This window comes from Myotis lucifugus, unplaced genomic scaffold (genome assembly GCF_000147115.1).
Source record: "Myotis lucifugus unplaced genomic scaffold, Myoluc2.0 scaffold_63, whole genome shotgun sequence".
Taxonomy (NCBI): domain Eukaryota; kingdom Metazoa; phylum Chordata; class Mammalia; order Chiroptera; family Vespertilionidae; genus Myotis; species Myotis lucifugus.
Genome location: NW_005871111.1, coordinates 3,576,836 through 3,603,145, shown reverse-complemented (window position 1 = coordinate 3,603,145; position 26,310 = coordinate 3,576,836). Strand labels below are relative to the sequence as shown.

The 26,310-nt window shown below is 38.4% G+C and overlaps 1 protein-coding gene across 1 annotated transcript in view; it reads right to left on the bottom strand.

The window, feature by feature from the left end:
• RAVER2 (ribonucleoprotein, PTB binding 2) overlaps nt 1-26,310 on the bottom strand; it is an 81,291-nt gene that overhangs the window by 43,081 nt on the left and 11,900 nt on the right. Inside the window, exons 2-4 of the mRNA XM_006089778.3 lie at nt 14,002-14,068; nt 10,643-11,112; nt 7,450-7,641 (exon numbers count right to left, since the gene is read on the bottom strand). Coding sequence (XP_006089840.1) covers nt 7,450-7,641; nt 10,643-11,065 — 615 coding nt within the window. The 5' untranslated portion in view covers nt 11,066-11,112; nt 14,002-14,068. The remainder of the gene's footprint in view (nt 1-7,449; nt 7,642-10,642; nt 11,113-14,001; nt 14,069-26,310) is intronic.

Here is a 26,310-nt window from a genome sequence, read left to right as displayed (position 1 = left end):
AAAGATGGACTGGCCTTACATATATGTAATTGGGTGGCTTCCTAATAACATGAAATTGTTCCTGGTTTTAAAAGCCAGCCTGATAGATAAGAATATTGGTATTTTGTTACAAAAGGAAAACTGTTAGCCATCAGAAAATGGAGAACTGACACTGACATCTGGAATCCCTCTTCAAACACTTAAAAGCATAACAGATTTTTATTGGTAACATGAAGCGAGGACAAGTAGTTACAAAGAATAACCAATAAGAAATACTGGGTATAAGAAACATGACTGTAAAAAAAAGCAGCTCTCACTTACTATATACTTGTCATTATTCCAAGTATTTTACATGGATTATAACAATCCTGCAAAACAACTCGACAGGGTTGGTATTACAAACCCTATTATATAGATGAGGATAACAAAGAAACTCATAAAGCATTATCCTTAACCTCTGTCCTGTGCTGTAAAAAATAGGTTAACAGGTTAAATAGAATACATGTGACTGAAAAACAAAATAGTGACCTGAAAGATCAGTTCAAAGAATGTTTCCAAAGACATCAACAAAGGATAAAAAAGGGGGAAAATGCAAATAAGTAAGACAAACCATGGGAATGGAAAATGCAAGCAAAACAAAAGCAAAAAACAAAGCAATGAAGAGGCTGGAAGTGCCCACCTACATAAAATAGAAATCCCTGAAGGAGAAAATAAAGAAGGAAATCTTTGAAGATATAATGGCTGAAAATTTCCCATTATTAAAAAAATTAAACATCACAGATGAAACGGGGTGCATAGTATTCCAAATCCTACATAATAAAAGGATAGTATGCAAACTGTCCCCTCGACCAGGAGTTCGTCCTGGAGTTCGACCAGGGGGTGGGGCCAGCCAGGGTAAGGGAGCAAGGCCCCGGCCTGCAGCCAACAGCCACTAGGGACCCTACCAGTGCATGAAATTCGTGCACTGGACCTCTAGTATGATATATAAGAAGAAAACACATTTAGTCACATTTTTATGTGAAATTTAAGAACATTAAAGTCAAAATAAAAACGCTAAAAGCTTTCTGTAAGAAAGAACATATTTCCAAGAAACAAGAAGTAGATTACTATCTTCTCTCAAAGCAATAGCCCTAGATTCAAGAAGGCAACAAATTAATATTTTCAAAGTGCTTCAGAAAAAGAAATTTAAATCTATTATGTTTATATCCAGCTGAGTTATTTCTTAAATATGTGAAAAAATAAGAATATTCGCAGCCATACAAATTTTCAAAAGTTTTATTCTCTGAAAATGAAAACCAAGAAGCAATAAACACAAGGCAATACTGTATAATGCATGGAAATTAAGGTATGCAATATCATCATTAATTTCAATCTTGCATACAAAAGCCAAGACCATAAAAACAAAACAAAACAAATGAAAGGAACAATGACTGACAGAATAAGGAGAAAGAAAAATCAACAACTATCTATCTATTCTATATAATAAAAGTCTAATATGCTAAGTGTCCAGTCGTCCAGTTGGCCATTGAACCAATCAAAGCGTAATATGCTAATGATATGCTAAGGTCACTCAACTGCTTGCTATGACATGCACTGACCACCAGGGGGCAGATGCTCCGACCAGTAGGTTAGCTTGCTGCTGGGGTCCGGCCGATTAGGACTGAGTGAGATGGGTCGGATATGCCCTGGAGCCCTCCCGCGGTCCCTCCCCAGCTGGCCAACCTCCCACGTCCCTCCCCGGCCCCAATCATGCATCAGTGGGGTCACGGCTGGCGAGCGCAGCGGCAGTGGCGGGAGCCTCTCCCATCTCCACAGCAGCACTAAGGATGTCTGACTGCCGGCTTAGGCCTACTTTCTGTGGGGAGCGGGCCTAAGCCGGCAGTCGGATATCCCCTGAGGGCTCTTGGACTGTGAGAGGGTGCAGGCCGGGCTGAGGGATCACCCCCTCAGTGCACGAATTCCGTGCAGTGGGTCTCTAGTATATATATCAAAGGCTAATGTGCAAAGTGTCCCCTCAGGAGTTTGACCCGGAAACTGCGAGTTCGATTGCTCGCTATAACGTGCGCTGACTACCAGGGGGTGGCACAGAACGAAGGAAGGCCCCAGCCGGCAGCTGGAAGGAAAGCCCCGATTGGCCCTGATTGCCGACCAGGCCTAGGGACCCTACCCATGCATGAATTTTGTGCACCAGGCTTCTAGTATATCATAACTTCTAATACATTCCTCTCAGACACTGACAGATCAAACAGACAAAAAAAAAAATAATTAAATATATGGAAGATCTGAGTAACAATAAGCTCAAACTAATACTTATAAGCACAAATGTGTGTAAATATAACTTTATAACCCACAAACATAAAGGACACATTGTTATGGGGTATACATGGCACAGTCACAAAAATCAACCAATGCACCAAGCCACAAAAGAAACCACGATATCCCTTTCCCCCAAATCAATATTAGAGACTACATTCTCTGACCATAATGCAACAAAGTTAGAAATTTATATCAGAAGATTAGCTTTTAAAAATTCCTAAGTGGCTATAAACTGAAAACAACAACAACAAACAAACAACTAATTAAGCTTTTAGTTTAAAAGGAACTCATAAAAATTTGAGACATTAATAATCTAAAATATTTGATACATACTTATTTAAAAGGAAACTTGCTTTAAATTCATTCATCAGAAAACATCTAGATTGAAAACAATGGCAATAACCATTGATATCAATAAAAATGGAGGGGAAAGAGTCAACCCCCAAAAACCCCAAAAACATTATAAAAATAAGGGCAGCAATATTCAAAAGACAGAAATAATGAACAAAACAAGAGCTGTTTCTTTGAAGGGATGAAATAGAGAAATCTCTTTCAATACTTATCATGAATAAAAAAGAAAATGCAAGTCAATAAAATGCACAACGAAAACAAAGAGATAGACATGACAAATTTTAAAAATAATAAATTATTAGAAAAAACTGTTGCAATAAATTTGAAAACTTAGACAAAATGAATGTTTGTAGAATGGAATCAAATGCCAAATATGGCAAAGAAAGGAAAAAATAAAATATCTAAATATTCATAGAAGTAACTTAAGTGGTAATCAATAATTTCCCTCTGGAAGAGGCTCAAAGACTAGGTCTACATGTTCTCATAGATAAGACTTCTTAAACTTTCAAACAATAGATAACCATATTTTATACAAGTTTATCCATAAATAGAAAGAAAACAGGGAGGAGAAAAAAATATTTAAATCAGTAAATGAGAGCAATGTTCTATTGATTCCAAAATTAAGTAAGGATAGCACAAAAAATTTTAAGCATTTTTCACTTATGAGCACATTTGCATATATACCAAATTAAATATTATCTAGTCAATGCATTGGAAAAAAATAATTATCAACTAAGGTTTATAGTACAAGGATGGTTTAAGATTAGAAAATCTATCAATGTGATTCTGCACATTAATAAATCTAGGGAGAAATCACATGTTATCTCAATAGTTGTGGAACTACTATGATAAAATGTAATACCTATTCATGATATTTTTTAAATCTCAGGAAACTTATTAAAGGATATGCATGAAGAAGCTATAGAAAATATCAATGTAATACATTACTTTTGAGAGAAAAATTTAAGATTTCTCACTATCGCCGAAGCCGGTTTGGCTCAGTGGATGGAGCGTCGGCCTGCGGACTGAGGGGTCCCAGGTTCGATTCCGGTCAAGGGCATGTGCCCGGGTTGCGGGCACATCCCCAGTGGGAGGTGTGCAGAAGGCAGCTGATCGATGTTTCTCTCTCATCGATGTTTCTAACTCTCTATCTCTCTCCCTTCCTCTCTGTGAAGAATCAATAAAGTATATTTAAAAAAAAAAAGATTTCTCACTATCATTGATATAATTTAAAATTTTATTTAAATTTTTTATTGACTGATTTTTAGTGAGAGAGTGGGAGGGAGCGAGGGGGTGGGAAAGTGAAAGAGAGAAACATCGATTTGTTGTTCCACTTATTTATGCATTAACTGGTTTATTCTTGTATGCGCCCTGACCAGGGATGGAATCTGCCACACTGGTGTATTGGGACAACGCTCTAACCAACTGAGTACCCAGCCAGGGCTCAGGAATTTGAAATTATGCGTCATTAATGAATGTTAAGCAAGAGAAGGACACAATCCGATTTGAGGGTAAAAAAGACCACTCTTGTAGAAGAAGGATCAAAGGGACAGACGAATTACATGGTGCTCATGCAGGGGTTATTCTAATCATCAAGGTGAGAAAAGATGAGATCCCGAGTAAAGTAACAAAGACACTAACAAGTCTCAAGGAATAAGAGATATCAGGAAGTGCAACTGAAAGAATTTGCTAATATTTTTAACATTTTTATTTGGGGAATAGATGAGGGAGACCAATCATGATTAACTAAATTTTTGGTTCAGATAGTTTTAGTTCGGATGAACTAATGCCATATGTAGATATTACAAAGCATAGAAAATCAAGTCCCAGAGAAAAAGAGGTGTTTGGAAGGAGAAATGTTGAAACTGCACTATTTATGTAACATAAAAGTGGGATGTCTAATAATCATCTGAAAATATAGATTTAGTTCTAAGAGTAATTTGGTCCAAGATATATATGCTTAGAAGTAATCATTGCCTGGCAATAACTAAAGTCATTGGAATATTTAAAAGGAAAAACTGTGAGAAGGTCAAATACAGACGTCTACTGACACTGGCCCTGAGAGAAAAAGACAGAGCAAGGGGAGGAGCCGCTAGGAAAACACTGGTGTCGCAGAATTCAAGGTGGCAGAGGGCTTTAAGTATTGCAAAGAGACCAAGCAATGATGACTAAAAAGTACCTGTGTGGCCTAAATATTAAAAAAATCCCTGTTAATCTCCCTGAGAACAGATTCACTTGAATAGTGGAGGTGAAACGGCAGTGCACTGGGCTGAGAGGGAAATGGGAAATGAGTGGGGCCTGCCTGCTCCAGACCGCCTGCTCCAGAAGCTCCGATTGGGAAGGAAAATAAGATGAAGGCCAGTATCTGGATAAAAAATGTTAAAGGAAAAGATGTGAGCAGATGGGATGGAGCTAGTGGAGCCACAAGTGAAAATAAGTAGAATGATGAGGATCAAGACCCTTGAGGACGGGGGACACGGCACGAGCCCCTGCTTTGGCAGGAGGAAGCACAGCCCTTCCTCCAGGACAGCAGGGATTGTCTGCTCTGTTCACTAAACACATCTCATAGTGCCTAGCATGTAGTAAGTGCCCAATAAGCAACTGTGGAATGAACGTTATTGAAGAGAAAAAGTAAAAAAAAAAAAAGTGGGGCACATCTGCAGGGGGAGTATGAGAAAAGTTGAAAGAATGAGTCCAACACATGACCCTGATATTTCTAAAATAAAAGCCATGATCACCTAATAGAAAGAAGGTTTGAGACGACAACTACTGTAGAAAATGTAAATGCACCACTGATGAGAGATGAGCTAAAGTTTTGCGGTGGGACCAGCTTTAAATGTCAGACATTTGTAGTCTCATCAAGACATCTAGTTGTTTTTCTCCAAGAGGACACAGCACAGAAGTAGGTATCTCTTAGGTTCAACAGAGACAATTTAACCAAAGGCAATGAAACTGATAGTGAGAGGATGACTGGAGTGATGAATTATGCAGGGAAGAATATGAAAATGACAGAAGAACCTAAAAGAAGAAGCACAAACTAAGAAAAAGGGGAGAAGGGGTCTGGGACCAGAGGTGAGGTCAAGAATAAGAAGAGGAGGGAGCGAGATATGAGACTAACAACAATCTCCCTCCCCTAACATCCTCTCTCCAGTTTATCTACAAACCACTTTCAGACTCATCTGTTGATAACGTAACTCTGCTCCTGTCACTACCTTGTTTATATACTTTATAAATTCCCCACTGCTCATCAAATGCAATCTAAATACTCTGAGTGCTCAATAGTGCTGCCTGATTTGACATCAACCATTTCACCACAGATCCCTTTATACACTCAGTCCACTAGACCAGTGGTCGGCAAACTGCGGCTCATGAGCCACATGCAGCTCTTTGGCCCCTTGAGTGTGGCTCTTCCTAAGCCTTAGGAGTACCTAATTAAGTTAATAACAATGTACCTACCTATATAGTTTAAGTTTAAAAAATTTGGCTCTCAAAAGAAATTTCAATCGTTGTACTGTTGATATTTGGCTCTGCTGACTAATGAGTTTGCCGACCACTGCACTAAACCACTTACCACTCTTAAAGCAGGCAAATTCAATTCATACTACTGCTTGAAAGGTCTGCTTCACCTAGAATTTGACCACTCTCCCTCCTTAGGGTTGCCAGATTTAGCAAGTAAAAATACAGAATGCCCAATTAAATCTGGGTTTGAGATAAACAATGAATAAATTTTTAATATAAGTATCTCACACAAAAGCTGTATTTATCTGGCAATCCTACCTTCTACCCCCATCAACACTTTTCAAACTCATACTTTAACATCACACTCAAATATTACCTTTGTCATGAAGTTTTCCCCGATTCCTTCACCTAGAAAGTGTATTCCTTCATTCAGTCAACAAATATTTACTATGCTAAATGCTAGGAGTGAAAACTGTGAAGGCCCAGCTGGTGTAGCTCAGTGGTTGAACATCAGACCTATGAACCAGGAGGTCACAGTTCGATTCCCAATCCCCAGTGGGGGGTGTCCAGGAGGCAGCCAATCAATGATTCTCTCTCATCATTGATGTTTTCTCTCTCTCTCTCCCTCTCCCTTCCTCTCTGAAATCAATAAAAATATATTTTAAAAGAACTGTGGCCCGGCCAGCATGGCTCAGTGGTTGAGCATCGACCTGTGCACCAGGAGGTCACGGTTAGATTCCTGGTCAGGGCACATGCCCAGGTTGCAGGCTCGATCCCCAGTAGGGGGCATGCAGGAGGCAGCTGATCAATGATTCTTTCATCATTGATGTTTCTCTCTCTCTCTCTCTCCCTCTCTCCCTTCCTCTCTGAAATCAATAAAAATATATTTTTTAAAAACTGTGAAGAAGGAAGTCTATCTGAATGGAACTTCAACTGCAGAAGTAGAGGGAGAATAAGGAGACAGTGACAATAGAGAGGTAGCTACGATGTGCTGTGTGAGCAAACAGGAAGCACACATCTACTATTTGTATTCTGGATACTTACGAACACTTTGGGGGAAAAAAGAGGCACATTATACTAAAAATTTAGAGCAGAACAGGAACTCAAGTATTTGTTTAATGAACTATATGCCTTACAAAAATTTCCCAAGATGAATACACTTGACAAAACAATTTCTTCTTTTGTAATGACTCTTGGCTTGATTACACAGATTCCACTCACCAATTTTTTAAAAGGAATATCTTTATATAGCAAAAAGATAATAAAGGTCCAATCAGTGGTAGTCTGGGTAGATTTTTAAAATGTTAGAATTTTTAATATGTTAATAAAGAACAACAAACTTACCACGCGTTGAGCTGCTATCAACGCGGCTAACGTGCTTCGCCCTGGGGCTCCTGGGGCGCAGAAGGAAACTTGCACTTTGCTCCCCTGGATGGTCATGCCGTCGGCGGCTTGCTGAACCTCCTCAGCATGCTCCGCAGTGCTATATTCAACCACTGCAAAGCCACCAACGTAGCTACCTTCATCCTGTGCAAGCTGAGGCAACACACTTCATTAAAAGGGAAGTCTATCATTTAGTCAGAAATCGTTCTTTACAGTATATAACTTTCAAATTCAAGAACAAATGTATCAGAGCATGATACTGGAGAGAAAGTGTGTTCTTTCAAAAAAATTACTAGTTGATTAGATGCAGTACTTCTGGAGGACAGGATAATAAACAAGATTCTGTCATTTCTTTTGAATTCTTTGATTTTCTGATTTATTTTACAAGTCAAAGCCCAAATGATAATATTCCCTATATATTAAGAAATGTATACAACTGATAATTTATAAGAAAATATGAGGACACAATAATATAAACCTCCTTTAAATAAATTCACCAGATACATAAATAATGAAACATACTAAAATAATTACTGAACTACATGTCTATGTAAAATAAAGTTTGTACCATCAAGAGAAGAAAAGTAGGAGGAACCACATTCAACTTTTATTTCAATATTTTAGGCAAATCCCAGAAATTTGGTCAAATTCAAGTATACCAAAACAAACCTTATTTGCAAAAACTATGCCCTAGATTTATTAAAATACCATATGCAACATATAATCTTTACTTCTGAATGGGCCCTAAATAAGACTCCTAAAATGCAGAACTTAATTTGTTTCCAGTCACCCACCTGTAAGAGTGTAAAGGAAGATACTAAAGTCCTGGATCTGTAAAGACTGGTACAAAGAGCAAAAATAAGAGCAAAATACGATACTAAAAAGTTTCTAAGTTTTAACATTTCTGAATTATCTTCAACACATTCACACGAGAAAGTAATCAACGAGATAAAATTCAGCGGGGTGTGTCTTTGAGAAGACACATGAAACACACTTCTATGCGGATTGGGCACCTCATAAGTTAATATTACAATTAAATAATTTCTAGATTCTTTTCTCTTATTTTTGAAGCTTAACTTCTACTTTCTTGCATAGTACACAAAATTTTTATTTTTCCTTCATATTCTCCCTTCCTTGCATAGTACACAAAATTTTTATTTTTCCTTCATATTCTCCCTTCCTTTTTAAATTTTCCCATTGATTATTAGAGAGAGTAGAGAGAGATGTGAGAGAGATACAATGATTGGTTGACTCCTGAACATACCAAGACCAGGGCCAGGATCATTGATTGGTTGACTCCTGAACATACCAAGACCAGGGCCAGGATCATTGCTGCAACCCAGGTATGTGTCCTTGACTGGAAATCAAACCCACAACCCATTGGTGCTCAGGCCAACACTAACAACTGAGCAAGCAATACTGGCCAGGGCTCTTCCTTCCTTTTAAAATTGTCCGCTTATGTTTTCTTGACTGTAAAAATGTTTCCTGGTCACGTGGGAGAAAGGGAAAAGGTCTACCTACCTCTTCCAAACATTTCTCCTACAACCCCATTCCTCTTACAATCCAAACCAGATCTCAAAATCAGATCTGTAGAAGCCATTAGTCTCTTTGGTCTCTTTTGATTACCAGGTAAGAGACTGTGTCTTCAATATAGTCCGTGTCAACCTACCACACAAAAGAGCTCGAATTTAACAGCTCCACTGATAAAAGCCTCATAAAGTTGTTTTTATTAATCTCTTGAAAACTTTAAAAACACTTTGGACTATTCCTGGTTTATTATGATAACTGTCATGCCTACATAAGTTATACCATTTTAAATCTTCCCAAAGACAAAAATCACCCAAGTCTATGGCATAGGTAGTTTTAGAGGAGAGTATTTCAGTTCAATATGAGAGCCACTCAAATATACAAATGGTCTGACTTGTGATCTAGTTAATTTTCCATTATCTTGAAATATTTTAACTGAAGCTAAGTGGTCATACACAAATATTATAACAAATGTTTTTCTACCAGATGGCAAGCTAGATTAGATAACCTCTCAGGTCCCTTTGACTCTGAGATTCATAATTCAAATGCATTTTGTAATAAATGGCTTTTCCCCTCCTCATTTGTATCAAAGGCCTCAACTTAAGCTATAAAGAATTATGTATGGCCACAGGATATTACTATACAATTCTTAGTATCAAGATTAGCAAATCGATAAGACAACTTTCAATAACTGGACAGAGATTTAATAAAAAATTTGTCACAAAAATTTATAAAGCTCTTGGGATGCTTTCTTTGATGTTTATTATATTGGGATTGGGGGATTAGAAGATGGTAGCATTAATCATATATATGTATATATACATATGTATTATGTATATATGTATTTATGCATATATATGATTATACAATAACAGACTCTAAACTTCCTACTGCAATTGTAGACTCAACAAATATATGATTAAAGAAAAAGGGGGGGATAAAGAAAGAAGGGAAGAGAAAAGTTCATCAGTTGCTATCTTACATGTGTAAGGAAGGAAGTTATATATAGCATGCATTGTCTATTTAGTCTAACATATTTAATTTTATTATGATAAAGAGCTTGAAAATTTTACCAGTAGTTGTCAGTTTTCAGGATCTTTTCTAAATGGCTCACTTACCATGACCCCATTAAGACAAAATTGTATGTTCTCTTTAAACCTCATTATACTTTTCTATCTTCCATTATATCACATTTCATACAGAATTTACAATGATTAGATTACCTGTCAGTCTCTTCTACAAAATTGTGAGGTATTGAGAGAGTATCTTTCTATTATCTATATTTCTGACATTTAGCAATATACTGTCTGGCATAGAGAAGGTGATAAATAACATTTGGATGTAGGAATGGATCAATGGATGAATGGTGTAATGAATGGATGAAATGAGGTGAATGAGTGATGGATTTGCTAATACTTACTTAACTATATAACAATATAGTTGGTCCATCAACAAAAGGAATTGATTTAAAATTTACCATGACATTAAAATCTTCATTACAGACTAAAGTAGAATTAGATTATCCATTGTGATATTCACATAGGTATAATAAATTTGTGAGTGCATGCGGAATAGATACAAAGCAGATATCTAAAAATATTTCTAATGCTATCTTAAGAATACATACCTGGCAAAACACAGGTTTATGGATACTGGAAAAAAATTGCAACAGCTCCTCTGAATCTCTGTAGTCAGTAGGGAGTTTATCTATACAAAGGCACTTAGAATGAATGAGCTCTGCGGCCAATAGATTGACATCCATCCATTGTGCAAAGAGAGCTGATGCTCCCAACTGTTTGCCCAATAGCTCCAATCTAGCCTTTGCAGCAAAGTCCTTTTTCATGTATTCCACAAATCCATAGCCTTTGGAATGGCCAGTGACTTCACTGTAGACCAGAAAACATCTCTCAATGTTTCCATACGCACGAACAAGTTCTTCAAACTCTTCTAATGTAAAAGAAGTGGGCAAGTTGGTAATACACAGCAAAGCATCTGTTGGCTGTAGCTGTACTATTAAGTCTTTTCCTCGAAAAGAATATTGATGAAACATCCGAATTGCATTCTGGGCTTGTTCCCCATTCAATAAGGTAACAAATGCTGGAAGATAAAATAAATGAGTTTTCTAAGCCTGTGTTTTCAAACTTTTGTGACTATGACTCACAATAAGAAATACATGTTATATCTGTGACTCAGTACACACATACATATATATTTCTGAAACAAAAGTATCAGGAAGTAATACTATTACCATATGCAAAGCACTCAAATATTTTCATTGTATTCTTTAACACTGACACCCCCACTAAACTAATACCATGACCAGAAACACAAGTTAAAAATATGTACCCTCCCGCCCCAAACCTCTTTCAGAGACTTCAATCACTCTACTATTAAGGACTTTTGAAGTTGTCCAACAGCTCGCTGGTACTTGGTTCATGTTTTACAGCCTTCTTCTGGCTCTCTTTTTCATTTTAGAGAGTTCTTATCTCTATGTATTCAGGTTCAGTAATCTTCTGCAACATCTATTCTGCTGTTAATCCCATCTACTGTATTTTTTTTTTAATCTCCAACATTGTAGTTTTCATCTCTAGGAATCTGACTTGGTATTTTCCAATATCTTCCATATCTCCACTGAACATATTCAATCTTTACTGTAATTTCTTGTACAGATGGGACAATGTTATAAAAACTGTTCTCCATTTTCATTAATTATTTTGTTTAAATTCTAAATCATTTTGATTGATTTTTCTCCTTATTATGGGTTGTATTTTCCTGCTTCTTTGTTATGTTTGGTAACTTTTAATTTCATGCCAGGCACTATAAATGTTACCTAGTTGGGTGCTGGATGTTTTTGTCTTTCTATAAATATTCTTAAGTTTTGTTCTAGGATGTGGTTGAGTTACTAGGAAACAGTTTGATCCTTTCTGGTCTCACTTTTAAATTTTGTTAGGTAAAACCAGAGTTGATTTTCTTGATTCTTGAGATAAGACCCTTCTGAATACTCCTCCTGATGCACCATGAATCGTGAGGTTTGTCAGCCTAGCTGATGGGAATAGCACTATTCCCAGCCCTGTGTGAGCTGTGAAGATTGTTACCACTAATCCCTTTGTCAATATTTAGTAACATTGAAATTGTACATAACATATGACCCAGTAATTTACTTGTGGAGAAATAGTTACAATGTATATTAGAAGACAAAAATAAGGATATTCATTGCAGCATATTTGAAATGCTGGAAAGTTAAAGCTTCTAAATGCCTACCAGCAATGAACAGCTTTATCAATGGTGATAAATTCACAAGATAGAATAATATACAGTAGTTTAAATGAATGAACTAGAGCTATATATATCAACATGGAAAGATCTGAAACTAAGGTTGAGTTAAAAAAAAAAGCAAGTAACTAAATGAAACATGTATAATACCATTTATGTAAAGTTTTTAAAAACACCGAGAACAACACTATTAATTATACATACAATAAAATTACAGGTATTAGTCGTGGTATAATGGTGACAAATAGCTCCACAATCTCAATGGCTTAACAAAATAAAAGGGATTTTGTTGTTGATGCCTGCATATCCCAGGAAGGAAGGAAGGAAGGAAGGAAGGAAGGAAGGAAGGAAGGAAGGAAGGAAGGAAGAAAGGAAGGAAGGTTGGTTGGTTTGCTCCTCACAGTCACCCTGGGAGCTAAGCTGGAAGAAGTGCTGCAATCTTCCTCAACCTCTTACAGGGAGAGGGTGAGCAGTGAACCACAGGCTGGTCTAACACCTTCCACCTACAAGGGATACGGTTATTTCCATTCTCACTTCATTCACCAAAGAGCAAATCACATGTCCACTTTCTAACCTCAAAGAGGGACAGAGAACTACCTCACCTCACGCCCAGAAGAAAAAGGGTAAGAATCTGTGAACAGCTCTGACTGCCATGATATAACAGCCAAGTGTAGAAAGTAGGTACCAAATTCATAAATGCTTCTCCCCCAGGGAAGAAGGGAGGGAAGACAAGTAGATACTGGATTTCATTTTTATCTATAATGTTCCTATTTTCAAATTTTTAAAGTCAGAAAAAAATGCAGAATTCTGACCATACTACCAGAGATTTTTATTCAATAGATCTACACTAGGGTTCCAATATATATATATTAACATTTAAAAAAATATTTTTATAAACATTTGCTAATTTGGGAATGGATGTGTACATAGTAAACATTTGCTAATTTGGGAATGGATGTGTACATAGTGGTTATATCATTCTCCATAATTTCCCTTACTGTTCATCAACTAAAAAAAGAGATGTTTTAGACATTTACATATCATATAATGGGACTAATCTAGTATAGTATTTTAATATTACAGATATAAAACTAATACCCAGAAAAGTTAAGCAAATATCCCAATTTGCCCAGCTAAAGTCAAATCATACAGTTTATTCAACAAGTCTAGTTTAATAAATTATTAAAACTGAAGAATACAAAGCCTATAAGGAATATTCATTATAACATTAAAACCTGTAACATTAGCCCTAGCTGGTTTGGCTCAATGGATAGAGCATCGGTCTGCAGACTTTAGGGTCCCAGGTTCAAGTCCGGTCAAGGGCACATGCCTCAATTGCAGGCTCGATCCCCAATAGGGGCGTGCAGGAGGAAGCTGATCAACGATTCTCACTCATCATTGATGTTTCTATCTATCTCTCTCCCTCTTCCTTCCTCTCTGAAATTAATAAAAACATATTAAAACAAACAAAAAAACTATAACATTAGAACAGTCGTCATAAGGCTCTAGTAACTTCATATTAATTTATGTGATTAAAAATTAGGATACTAATATTATCTTCAGAAAATAAATTTTAATTGTAACATTTATATGACTTAATACTTAAGAATTTCAGTGATTAACTTAAGAATGAAAAGACACTACACATTTTTATTTTATAAGGACTATATGTATAACCAAAACGAAATTAAATGCTTAGAACTGAAATCTTACCTGTTCGCTTATTTCTGTCCACATAACAATACTTTAACTCATAGTCTTGTAATAAATCGTGAACTTCCTAAAAGAGACATGAATGCAATTAATACACAAATGCAGTTAGTAGATAATCCAGCTGTATTAGCCTACCACCATTACTACTACCCTCTCGCATGTAAAACATCTTCTGTGAATCTCCATTACTTATTTAAATTAAAGGCTCATCAGACACAGCCTTTACCATCAACCTACCTCTCCAAATATATCCCCAATACACCCCCCCACACTCCCATATTCCTGCTCAAAGGACTGTTCACTGCCTCATGAGGATACCATGCACCGTCCTTACTCTGAATGTCTGTTATGCTGACACCTTGACCTAGCATGGGGCAAACATCGCACTAAGGCTCCCGACCTTTACCTGAAATCACATGTACCCTTTGAAATCCCATCTCAAATGTTCTTGCAAGAATCTTTTCCCAATTCTTTTCCACAGGACATGACCTCTCCCACATCTAAACTAACAATGGTCATACTTTACTTATGCCTCTCTTATAGAAAAAATATTAAAACGTTTCTATTTCTATACTACATGCTAAATTTTTAACAAGTAATAAACCTGTAGATACTTGTAATCCCTGCATGGAGAATAAATAAACGTAGACTGCAAACCTAACTTACAGATCCCTGGCTATGAAAACAAAGAAGGAAATTCATAGCATCATACGCCTAGTTCAAGAAACAAGAAAAATGTCAAGTAAACAGCCTAACTTTACACTTAAAGGAACTTGAAAAAGAACAACAAGCAAAGTACAAAGTGAGAAGGAAGGAAGGAAATAATAATGATCAGAGCAGAGATAAACAAAATAAAGCCTTTAAAAAAAATACAAAAGATCAAAGGAACCCTGAGCTGGTTCTTTGAAAAGATAAAAAAGACTGACAAACCTTTAACCAGACCCATCAAGAAAAAGAGAGGACCCAAATAATAAAATCAGAAATGAAAGAGGAGAAGTAACAACTGGCACCAAAGAAATACAAAGGATCATAAGAACATATTACAAACAACTATGTGCCCAAAAATTGGACAATCTGGAAGAAATGGATAAATTCATAGAAACATATGACTTCCAAAACTGAATCAAGAAGAAACAGAAAATCTGAACAGACTGATTACAACTAATGAAATTGAAGCAGTAATAAAATAAAATAAAAACCTCCTAGCAAACCAAAGTCCTGAACCGAATGGTTTCACAGGTGAATTGTACCAAACATTCAAAGAAGAACTAACACCTATCCTTCTCAAACTATTCTAAATAGTTTTAAGATGGAAGACTTCTAAGCTCATTTTATGGGCCAGTATTTTCCTGATTATAAAACCAGGTAAAGAAAGAAATTGATAGCCCAGTATCCCTGATGACCTCAGCAAAAATCCTCAACAAAATATGAGTGAACAGAGTCCAGCAATACATTAAAAAGTTCATACATCATAATCAAGTGGAATCTATTCCTGGGATGCAAGGTTGGTAAAATACCCACAAATAAATTAACATTATATACCACATTAACAAAATGAAAGATAAAAATAATATGATCATATCAACAGATGCAGAAAAAGCATTTGACAAAATCCAGCATCCTTTCATGATAAAAATACTCTCAGCAAAGTGGGACTAAAAGGAACATACCTCAACATAATAAAGGCCATATATGTCAAACCCACAACCAACATCATAGATCAATGAATGGGCAGAAAAAAAAGTATTTCCCTGAAGGTCAGGAACAAGACAGGGATATCCACTATTACCACTCTTATTCAACATAGTACTGGAAGTCCTAGCTACAGCAATCAGACAAGAAGTAGAAATAGGAGGGATCCAAACCAGAAAAAAAAAGAAGTAAACCTGTCAATATGTGCATGACTTAGTACTGTATATAGAGAACCCTAAAGATTCCAGCAAAAAACTACTGGATCTGATAAATGAATTCAGTAAACTAGCACGACACAAGATCAATATTCAGAAAGCAGGTGTATTTCTATACACCAAGAATGAACTATCCAAAAGGGAAACTAAAAAAAACTATCTCAGTTACAACTGCATGTACTCGGAAAACTATAAGATACTGAAGAAGGAAACCGAAAGGGGTGCAAATAAATGAAAGCATATACCATGTTCATATACAGGAAAAATTAACATGGTTAAAATGTCCATACTTTCCAAATCAATCTTTACATTCAATGCAATTCCTAGCAAAATACCAATGGCGTTATTTCACAGAACTAGAAAAAATAATCTAAAAATGTATATGGAACTACAAAAGACCCCAAATAGCCTCAGCAACATTGAAAAAGAAGACCAAAGTTGGAGGTATCATGCTACCTGATTTCAAACTATAATAATGAGGCTATATTAATCAAAATAGCATAGTACTGGCATAAAAACAGACATATAGATAGATGGAACAGAACACACAGCCCAGAAATAAACCCATGCCTTTATGTTCAATTAATATTTGACAAAGGAGGCAAGAACATGTAAAGATAGTCTTCAATAATGGTGTTTGGAAAATTGGACAGATACAGGCAAAAAAAATGAAACTAGACCACCTTCTTACACCATACATAAGAATAAACTCAAAAGATTGAAATGTAAGATTCAAAACCATAAAACTGCAAGAAGAAAACATTGGCAGTAAAATATCTGACATTTTTTGTAGCAATATTTTTTTCTGATACATCTTGAGTAAGAGAAGCAAGAGAGAAAATAGACAGATGGGACTACATCAAACTAAAAAGTTTTTGCACTTTTTTGCAAAGGAAACCATCAACAAAGAGAAAAGACAATCTACTGTATGGGGGAGGATATTCCCAATCAAACGACGGATAACAGGTTAATATCCAAAATTTATAAAGAACTCATATAACTTTACACTAGAAAAACCCAATTAAAAAGTGGGCAGAAGACCTGAAGAGACACTCTCCAAGGGAGATATACAGATGGCCAACAGCCATATGAAAAGTTGCTCAAAGTCACTGATCATCAGAGAAATGCAAATCAAAACCACAATGAGAATATCACCTCACACCTCCATCAAGAAATCAACAAACAACAAGTGTTGGTGTGGATACAGAGAAAAGGGAACCCTTGTGCACTGTTGGTGGGAACGCAGATTGGTTCACCGACTATGGAAAACAATTTGGAGGTTCCTCAAAAAATTAAAAATTGCCTTATGACCCAGCAATTTCACTTCTGGGAATATATCCTAAGAAACCTGAAACACTAATTCGTAAGATTTATGCACCCCCATGTTTATTGCAGCATTAAGTGGATAAAAATGCTGTGGTACATATACCTATGGAATACTATTTGGCCATAAAGGAGAATTAAATCTTATCTTTTACAAAGGCATGAATGGACCTAGAAGGTATTACGTTCAGTGAAATAAGTCAGAGAAAGACAAATACATGATTTCACTTATATGTGGAATCTAAAGAACAAAATAAATGAACAAACAAAATGGAATCAGATTCATAGATACAGAGAACAAACTTATGGTTGACAGAAAGGAAGGGGTTGGGAAACTGGGTGAAAAAACTTGAAGGGATTAAGAAATACAAATTAGTTGTTACAGAAGTCACACAGATGTAGATTACAGCATAGGGAATACAGTCAATAATCTATAATAATAAAAGCGTAATATGCTAATTAGACCAGATGACCTTCCAGAAGCCGGGGCTGCGAGGGAAGCTGGTGGCCGGCAGCCGGGGGAAGGCCTACTCTTGCACCAATTTTGTGCACCAGGCCTCTAGTATTGTAATAAGTATGTATGGGGTCAGATGGGTTCTTGAAATATCAGGGGACCATTCTGTAAAGTACATGAATTGTCTAACCACTATGTTGTACATCTGAAACTGACACAGAACAATCGTGAATAGAAACTGTAATTTAAAAATGACACATTCTATATTCTTCATTAAGAAAAGGTATCTCTAGAGCTTCAGTGGCGCAATCGGTTAGCGCGCGGTACTTATAAGAAACGGTATCTCTCTCCATAGCACAACATATACATCTTGCCAATCGGCTAATTCAATACTTTATGGAGACCGTGACATGGTTTTGTTTGAAGGGATCCAGTGTATGCTTTTAGTTGCACAGACTCTAATCTCTCATTTCACTAGTTAACAGCTGTCAAATGCCAGATAAAGAAAACATGATACGGCTCTTCACATCACCAAGTACCCGTAAACAAGTGGCATGCTGTGTTCCTAATTCATCTGAGAGATTTACCTGAGGAAGATCTCAAGTATTCAAAGATGCATTTCACAACTTAGAAATTTTATTTTTAAAATACCTATATTTCAATTCATGGCTTTTATATGACTCAGATGTGGGATGTTGATTTTGCCAACTTGGAAACCTTACAAAGCTTCCTGCAAATAAACTAAAACGATTATTTTTCTCCATGCCCTGATTATTTTGACCCAGGCAAAAGTGGGTCACACCTCAATTTGATCCCCGGAAAGGTGGCCAAAAGAAAAACTTAAAACCTGAAAGAGAGTCCTAACAACCATTTGCCAAAATTCTACCATGCTCCACAACACAAAACCAAAAGGACTAAAATTATCATCTCCCTCTACTAATCCAGCTTTATGACATTTCTATTAACTTAAAGCAAATTTTAAGGAACAAAGTAGCCCCTTTAATGAAAATGCTTTGCCCTCTGACCGGCAATATCACTTACAATTTTCTTACAGTAAGATGAATTCACCAAAATTGCAAGTATTAGGTAGCTTTAGTAACCTATTTCCAGACCAGATTCACTATCACTCCCTGGGATTAAATGTGGAATTTTGCACATATGAAAAGTCTCCTGGGCAGAGGACCAATAGCTTTCAAAGCAGTTAGTCAATGACTCCCAAAAGTTAAACAACTAATGTTCCAGCTGGTCTGGACTTCTTCCTGAATGAAACCCAGCCATAGTTTTAAACCTGAATCACATTGTCTTCTAAGCCCTTCACAGAACTACTTTCATGAAAGCATTATTTTTCTTTGTAAGGAAGGGTTTCATAGATTAAAATACTCTACTCTTAAATTCCACTTTTATGGAATTTAAAAAAAAAGAAACAAGAATCTTTGTTGATTTTCTTTAAGTTTGGTGGGATTTTGTAATATGAAAAGATGATCTGTTACAGATATTAGGTTATAAGGCATAATAGTGAAATGAACACCCCGGAACTCACCACCGAACTTAACGATTAGAACATTAGCAACACTGTTCCGTCGACTTCTACATTGTTTTGCTAGTCCATTGGGCCACTTTCACCCGGGTAGGGATGGCGGCGTCCTTCCTGTAGCTATGTATCCCCAAACAGCATTTTGTTTTACTTGTTTCTCAGCTTTATAAAAATGGTATTATGCTAGTATTAATCTTTTGTGCCTTACTTTTCATACTCAATATTATGTTTTGAAAATTCACTCATGTTACACATGACAGTTCATTTATCCACGACTGCTTGCTATTCCATTTTGTAACTATAGTATGACTTACTAGTATGTATCCATTTTTCTATCAATGGATATTTTATTTGTTTCTAGGTTATTACTGTTTGGCTACTCACATATTTTTTAAAAATTTCTATCACATTCTTATAAATTTTACATATATATTTCCTGGTGTACAGAATTTCTGAAGGAATGAAATTCCTGGGCTGTACACATGCAAATTATCATCTTTATATGAAAGTGCCAACTTGCTGCTAAAATGGCTGTACCTGTTTACATTCCCATCAACAGTACATGCGAGTCCCACTAATCCAATCCCCACAATGCTTGATGTTATCAGATACTTCAATTTTGTCAATTTCATGGATATAAAATTTTTGCATTTCTTCGATTAATAAGGAAGGGCATTATGTGATCATTATGTGGTGGCTTTATGTGTCAATTTGGCTATGATATCCAGTTATTTAATTAAATACTAATCTAAGTACTGCTGTGAAGGCATTTGTAGATATAGCTAATATCTACAGTCAGTTTACTCTAAGTAAAGACCTTAGATGATGTGGGTGGCATTCATCTAATTTGCTTAAGAGCAAACACTGAGGTTTCCTGGAAAAGAAGAAATCTGTCTCAAGACCTGCCCAAGTTTCTAGCCTCCTGGTATGCCTTAGAGATTTTGGATTTGCAAGCCTTCACAGTCAATCAATCAATTAATCAATATTTGTGTGTGTAATAAATGCATATAAATATTATATATAAGCTGTTTCTCTGAAGAACTCTGATGCAGCCATCTTTCTATGCTAAGTTATCATTTATTTCCCTCTCCCCCTTTTTATTTTATTGATTTTTTTTTTACAGAGAGGAAGGGAGAGGGATAGAGAGTTAGAAACATCGATGGGAGAGAAACATCGATCATCTGCCTCCTGCACACCCCCTACTGGGGATGTGCCCGCAACCAAGGTACATGCCCTTGACCGGAATCGAACCTGGGACCTTTCAGTCCGCAGGCCAACACTCTATCCACTGAGCCAAACTGGTTAGGGCCCCTCTCCCCCTTTTATGCCTAAGAGATTCAGACGGAGAAACTTGCTTTAGGAAGGAGAATGTAGGATATTGTCTTAGCCTAATTTGAATTAAGTATGGTAAATAGGAGGGCTTCAGGCACGGGCCTGTTAGCTAGACACCCTGTGTCCCGTTATTTCTGAGCCTTCTAGCAAGGATTCTGCTGCCAGGCGTGTCCTCTTCCTCAACTACCTGAAGTCACCCACTCTCACTTCTGAAACCTAAGACTCCATACCACCCCGCCTTTCTCCTTTGTCCAAAATTGTCTCAGATGCACAATGTTGCGTCACTGTCCTTGGAATTTTCACGCCTATGTGAATTCCCCATGCACATATATTAAGAATTTTATTTTCTCCTGTTATTCTGTTCATTTGATTATTAGCCCAGCTAGAATAACTTAGAAGGTGGGAGAAAAAGTATTAATATTTGTTTAGCCCCCACAATATGTCTGCTTTTGGTTTTTCTAGATACTCTAAGTTTGAGGAAGTTCTATTCCTGTGTGCTGTAAGTTTCTATTATGAATAGGGGTTAAATTTTATCAAACGCTTTTTCTGCATCTGTGGAAAGGACTTCAGTCCCACCTTCATTCCAGTGATCTCCATATTCTCATTTCCACCCCCCAACTTCTTTTCTAGGCTCCAAACCTGTACGTGCTATTGCTTTGCTTGGAACTGCATCTGGAATTTCCAACACCAGATAATACTTTTGGGGGATCCAACAAAGGGCCTAGCATATAATACTTTTCATGATATTAGCTGAGTAAATGTAGCGTCAGTTTTAACTTGGCTACATTTTAACAGCTTTCGGTGCAGCTGTGTTGCTGGAAAGTTCATTTGAATACCAACTTTTTGGCAGGGGAAGATTCTTGGACTAAAAAAAAATTAATAAACTTTCAGCTCTTTTATTAGCAGTATAATAATAATAATTTACTGAGTGCTTACTTTATCCCAGGCACTTTATATACATTACCCCATTTAATCCTAACAGCCTGAGGAGCTGAATTTTAAAGCAAAACTTGAATATCCAGATTTTAAACATGAGGACATTGAGGTCTAGAAAAGTTATGTGACTTGCACAGAATGGGATGGCTCTGGGATTCAAACCCCCATCAACAGACTCTAGAGCAAACGCAAGGAAGCATTACCACAACAAAAACAAAATCTATAAAATATTCACTTCCATCACATTCCTAAAGCTCACTGCATCACTGAGTTCCTAACCTTAGAATGGGGATCAGAGGGGAAAAAAAGTTTGGGAGAGAAAAACAAATGCAACATATCTTCATTTTTGACAACTAGAAATCTGATGGCATCATTGCCTTATTTAAATATTTCAATGAATCCTCATTTCCCCTAAAATGAAATCCAAACTGCCTAATATGGCTTACAAACTTACAATCATCTGGTCCAGCCTCCTGTGCCAGCCTTGTATCAAACCACTATCTGTCTCAGACTCTATGCCACAGCCACCATGAATGAGCTTTGGGCCATGCTTTTTCTCGTCTTTAGGATCCAGTATGTCTTGTTACTACTGCCACAAATAGTCTGTGCTTCTCTCTTTCCCTCCTCCCGCTAGCTACCTTCTCTCCCTGGGACTCAGCTTATGTGAGTTTCTCTAAGGAGTCTTTCTGAATCTCTCAGATATGGATTAGATATGTCCCCCTTGTGTTTCAACAGCATTTTTTCTTTTCCTCATCACAATATTTATAGCACCTATGAGCCATATTTTAACTGCTTACATACTTGCTATCTCCATTAGATTGTAGGCTTAGCAATAGCAAATACCACACGCATGCTTTGTTCATAAACACGTCTCCCATATCTAGCACAACATCTAGTGAAAAGCAGACCTCTGATATTCGTTAAGTGCGTGAATGTTTGTTTCCACAGACTGCCCTTTTCAACTCCAGTGCAGTGTTATTTTTTCTGAGATTCTTGTTTAAAGTGCTGAAAAAATTGAAAATATACTTCTTTAACATGACCTAATACATAGCTCACTTTTTAAAAAGAAGATATTTTTAAATTAATAAATATTATACTAGGTGTACCTAGCAATAAGAGGTTCCCCTGGAGCACCTTTTGTTTGCAGATGTCCCAAGGAAGAGCACTTCAGTCTCCAGGAGATACATTTAGATAATCGTGCCTCCCAAAAAACAGCCATATGTAAATCACAATCTCATCTTCTCTGATGCGCAAAATGTTTTGTGTTTCCCGTCAAATATCACCTGGCTGTACTACGTTATTAGTTTTCTATTCCTGTGCAACAAATTACCACAAATTAAACTTAAATGGGTGCTTAAAACAACACCTAGTTATTATTACTCAGCTCTGTAGGTCAAAAGTCCAGGCAGGCTCAAAAGGGTCCTCTTCTTAGGGTCTGTCAAAGCCAAAATCAAGGTGTTAGGCAGGCTGCACCCTTTTTCTAGAGGCTTGAAGGAAAACTACATTTTCTCTCTTTAAGGTATTATGCAGAATGCCTTCTGGTTGTGGGACTGAAGTCCCTGTTTTCTTGCTGCCTGTAAGCTGGGACCACTCTCTTAGCTCATAAAGAGACTGCCCTAAAGTCTCTGTATGTAGCCCACTTTATCTTCAAACCCAGCAACAGTGCATCAAAGCCTTCTTGCGATTCAAACCATTTTATTTCTTCTTCTACTGTTAACTCGCTGCTTTTAAATGGTAAGATCAGAATGGGCCCACCTGCAGAATCTACCTTTTGTTAGTCAACTGATTAGTAACCTTAATTACATCTGCAAAAAAATCTCCTTTTATCATGTAATATAACAATTACACACATAAGACCTTGTCACACTCATAATTCCATGGATTAGAAATCTTGGGGGCATTTTTAAAATTCTGCATACCACAATGATCACTAATAGATGTAATTTACTGCACATTTACACACACTTTACACAAAATATCTTATTTAATATGTCAGCTTTCAGAACTCAAGCAAAGTGACAAGGACATCCGCACAGAAGACAAACCCAGCACAGAGTGTCAGAACACAGGTAATGTGAGGGCCTTCTGGCCAAGGGAGCAGCTCAGTTCAGGAGGATGAAGCCTATGTTGCATGAGGTGGGCAGCCATCTGCGTGGTGATGGGAGATTTATTACATAAAGAGAAATTTTCAAGTAAGTAGATATACTAAAGATAACAAATACCAGGTCACTCTCTGTCAGAAAAAGGAGTAACAAATACGGAATGGGAGACAACTAGAATGCACTCTATAGTGTTAGATTGTAACTTGCTGTATCAATGTGAACTCATCACTTAGATACTTAGATAGATGATTGATAGATAGATAGATAGATAGATAGATAGATAGATAGATAGATAGAAAGAAAGATGTGTATGTATATTTATGTATTTTCTAGTACTGTCTACTAAGAGGACCTGAAAGCAGTGACATCTCAATGGCAATGAGTATGTAGATTTTGACTTCTTAATAGTATTTTCCTCTGAAAGAAACTAGGCATTATATTAGTCAGCTCAAGCAGCCATAACAGTTGTATACAGTTCTGCACCACATAACTACATTTCAGTCAATGATGGACTGCATACACAATGGTGGTCCCATCTATCTATACTAATAAAAGGGTAATATGCTAATTAGACCGGATGTCTTCCGGACAACCCTCCGGAAGTCCTTCCAGACAAAGCCACGGTGGCGGGGCCAAGACAGAGGCAGTTAGGGGCAATCAGGCTGGCAGGGGAGAGCAGTTAGGGGGATCAGGCTGGCAGGGGAGAGCAGTTAGGGAGATCAGGCCGGCAAGGGAGAGCAGTTGCGGGATCGGGCCTAAACTGGCAGTCGGACATCCCCCAAGTGGTCCAGAATTGACGAGGGTGCAGGCCAGGCTGAGGGACCCCACTCCTGTGCACGAATTTTGTGCACAGGGCCTCTAGTCTATACTAATAAAAGACAAAGATGCTAACTGACCGTACCTTTGCTACACCCACCAGCCAATCAGAGCGACTATATGCAAATTAACCCAACCAAGATGGCGGGTAATTTGCATATACCAGCTGGGAGGGAAGACTGAAGACAACGTAGAAGGAAGCCAAGCTGCAGAAGGGAGCAAAGTAGAGGCAGCGGAGACAGGAATGGAGCCAAGGCGGCGGAGACAGGAGGCAGGAGCGGAGACAGGAGGCAGGAGCGGAGCCAGGGCACTGCGGGCAGTGGTGGGCTGCAAGCGGTGGGAGGCGGCGGGGAGGCAGAATAGGCCCTTGACGTCAGGGAGGGGCGGGACCTGAGCACTTGGCGCAGAGGGATAGGACAGGCTCCAAGGGAGGGAACAGAGCGGAGCTACGCTCACACTCAGCCTCAGACTTCAGTTTCCTGGTGTGTCAGGTGGCCCTCCCCGCCTTCACCGGGTTGCAAGGTTCAGCTCAAAAGACTGAGAGCCTCCAGGGTAGTTGGGAAGGTAGTTGCGGGGGTGAGGCGGGTGGGCGAGTGGATTGGCTGGAGGTGGGGCAGCAGGGCTCCCGGATTGGCTGGATTCGACAGGGCGGGGCTAACCTTTGAGAGGTGCAAGGGGGAGTGTAAGGGAGCATGTACTCGCGTGTGCCACCGGCCTGCCGGCTTTACTCTTGCACGGCGACTGTGGTGGCGGCGGCGGTTACTACCTGAGCCCAGACGGAGCAGAGGCCAGTGGAGCAGAAGGACATCCCATCATCCCGATACCTGATGGCGTGGCCCACGGGTCATGGCCAAAGGGGAGGGCACCGAGAGCGGCTCCACAATGGGGCTGCTGCCTACAGGCATCCTCCAAGTGGGTGAACACCAGGCCCAGGGAAGGTGAGAACCTGGCATCCGGTGGAGGGCAAGGGGTGGCAGCGTCCGCAGAGCATGCGAGGTGTCGGAGGTGGTGGACATGGCCCTGATGGCAGGCTAGGCCTAGGGGACCCTACACGTGCACAATTTAATCATGCGCTGGGCCTCTAGTGTGTGTATATATATATATATATATATATATATATATATATATATATATAAAAGGCTAATATGCAGTGTCCCCACAGGAGTTTGACCGGGAGACTGGGAGTTCTAGCGCTTGCTATGATGTGCACTGACCACCAGGGGGCAGCATGGAACAAAGGGAGGCCCCAGCTGGCAGCTGGGGAAGGGAGGCCCTGGCCAGCAGCCAGGGAAAGGAAAGGCCCGTCCAGCAGCCGGAAGCCTGGATTAGCTCTGATCGCCGGCCAGACCTAGGGACCCTACCTATGCATGAATTTTGTGCATGGGGCCTCTAGTAAGATTATAATGGAGCTAAAACATTCCTATCATCTAATGATGCTGTACCTACCCTAACATCACAGTACTATTCATTACTCCTGTGTTGGTGGTGAGGCTGGTGCAAACAAATGCACTGCAACACCAGTCATATAAAAGTACTGCACATATAACTGTGTACAGTACATAGTACTTGATGATAATAAATGACTGTTACCGGTTAATGTATTTACTAGAGGCCCGATGCATGAATTTGTGCACAGGTGGGTCCCTCGGCCTGGCTGGTGATCGGGGCCTATGGGTGGGGGGGCAGCCAGCAGGGGGAAGGGGCTGCAGGGGGTTGGTCGGCTGCCCCCCCCCCACATTGGGGCCATCAGGGGGAGGGGCCGCAGGAGGTAGGCCTGCTGGGGGGAGGGGCCTGCTGGAGGGAGGGGCTGTGGGAGCGCACTGACCATCAGGGGGCAGCTCCTGCATTGAGCGTCTGCCCCTGGTGGTCAGTGCACGTCATAGCAACTGGTCGAGCAGTCATTCC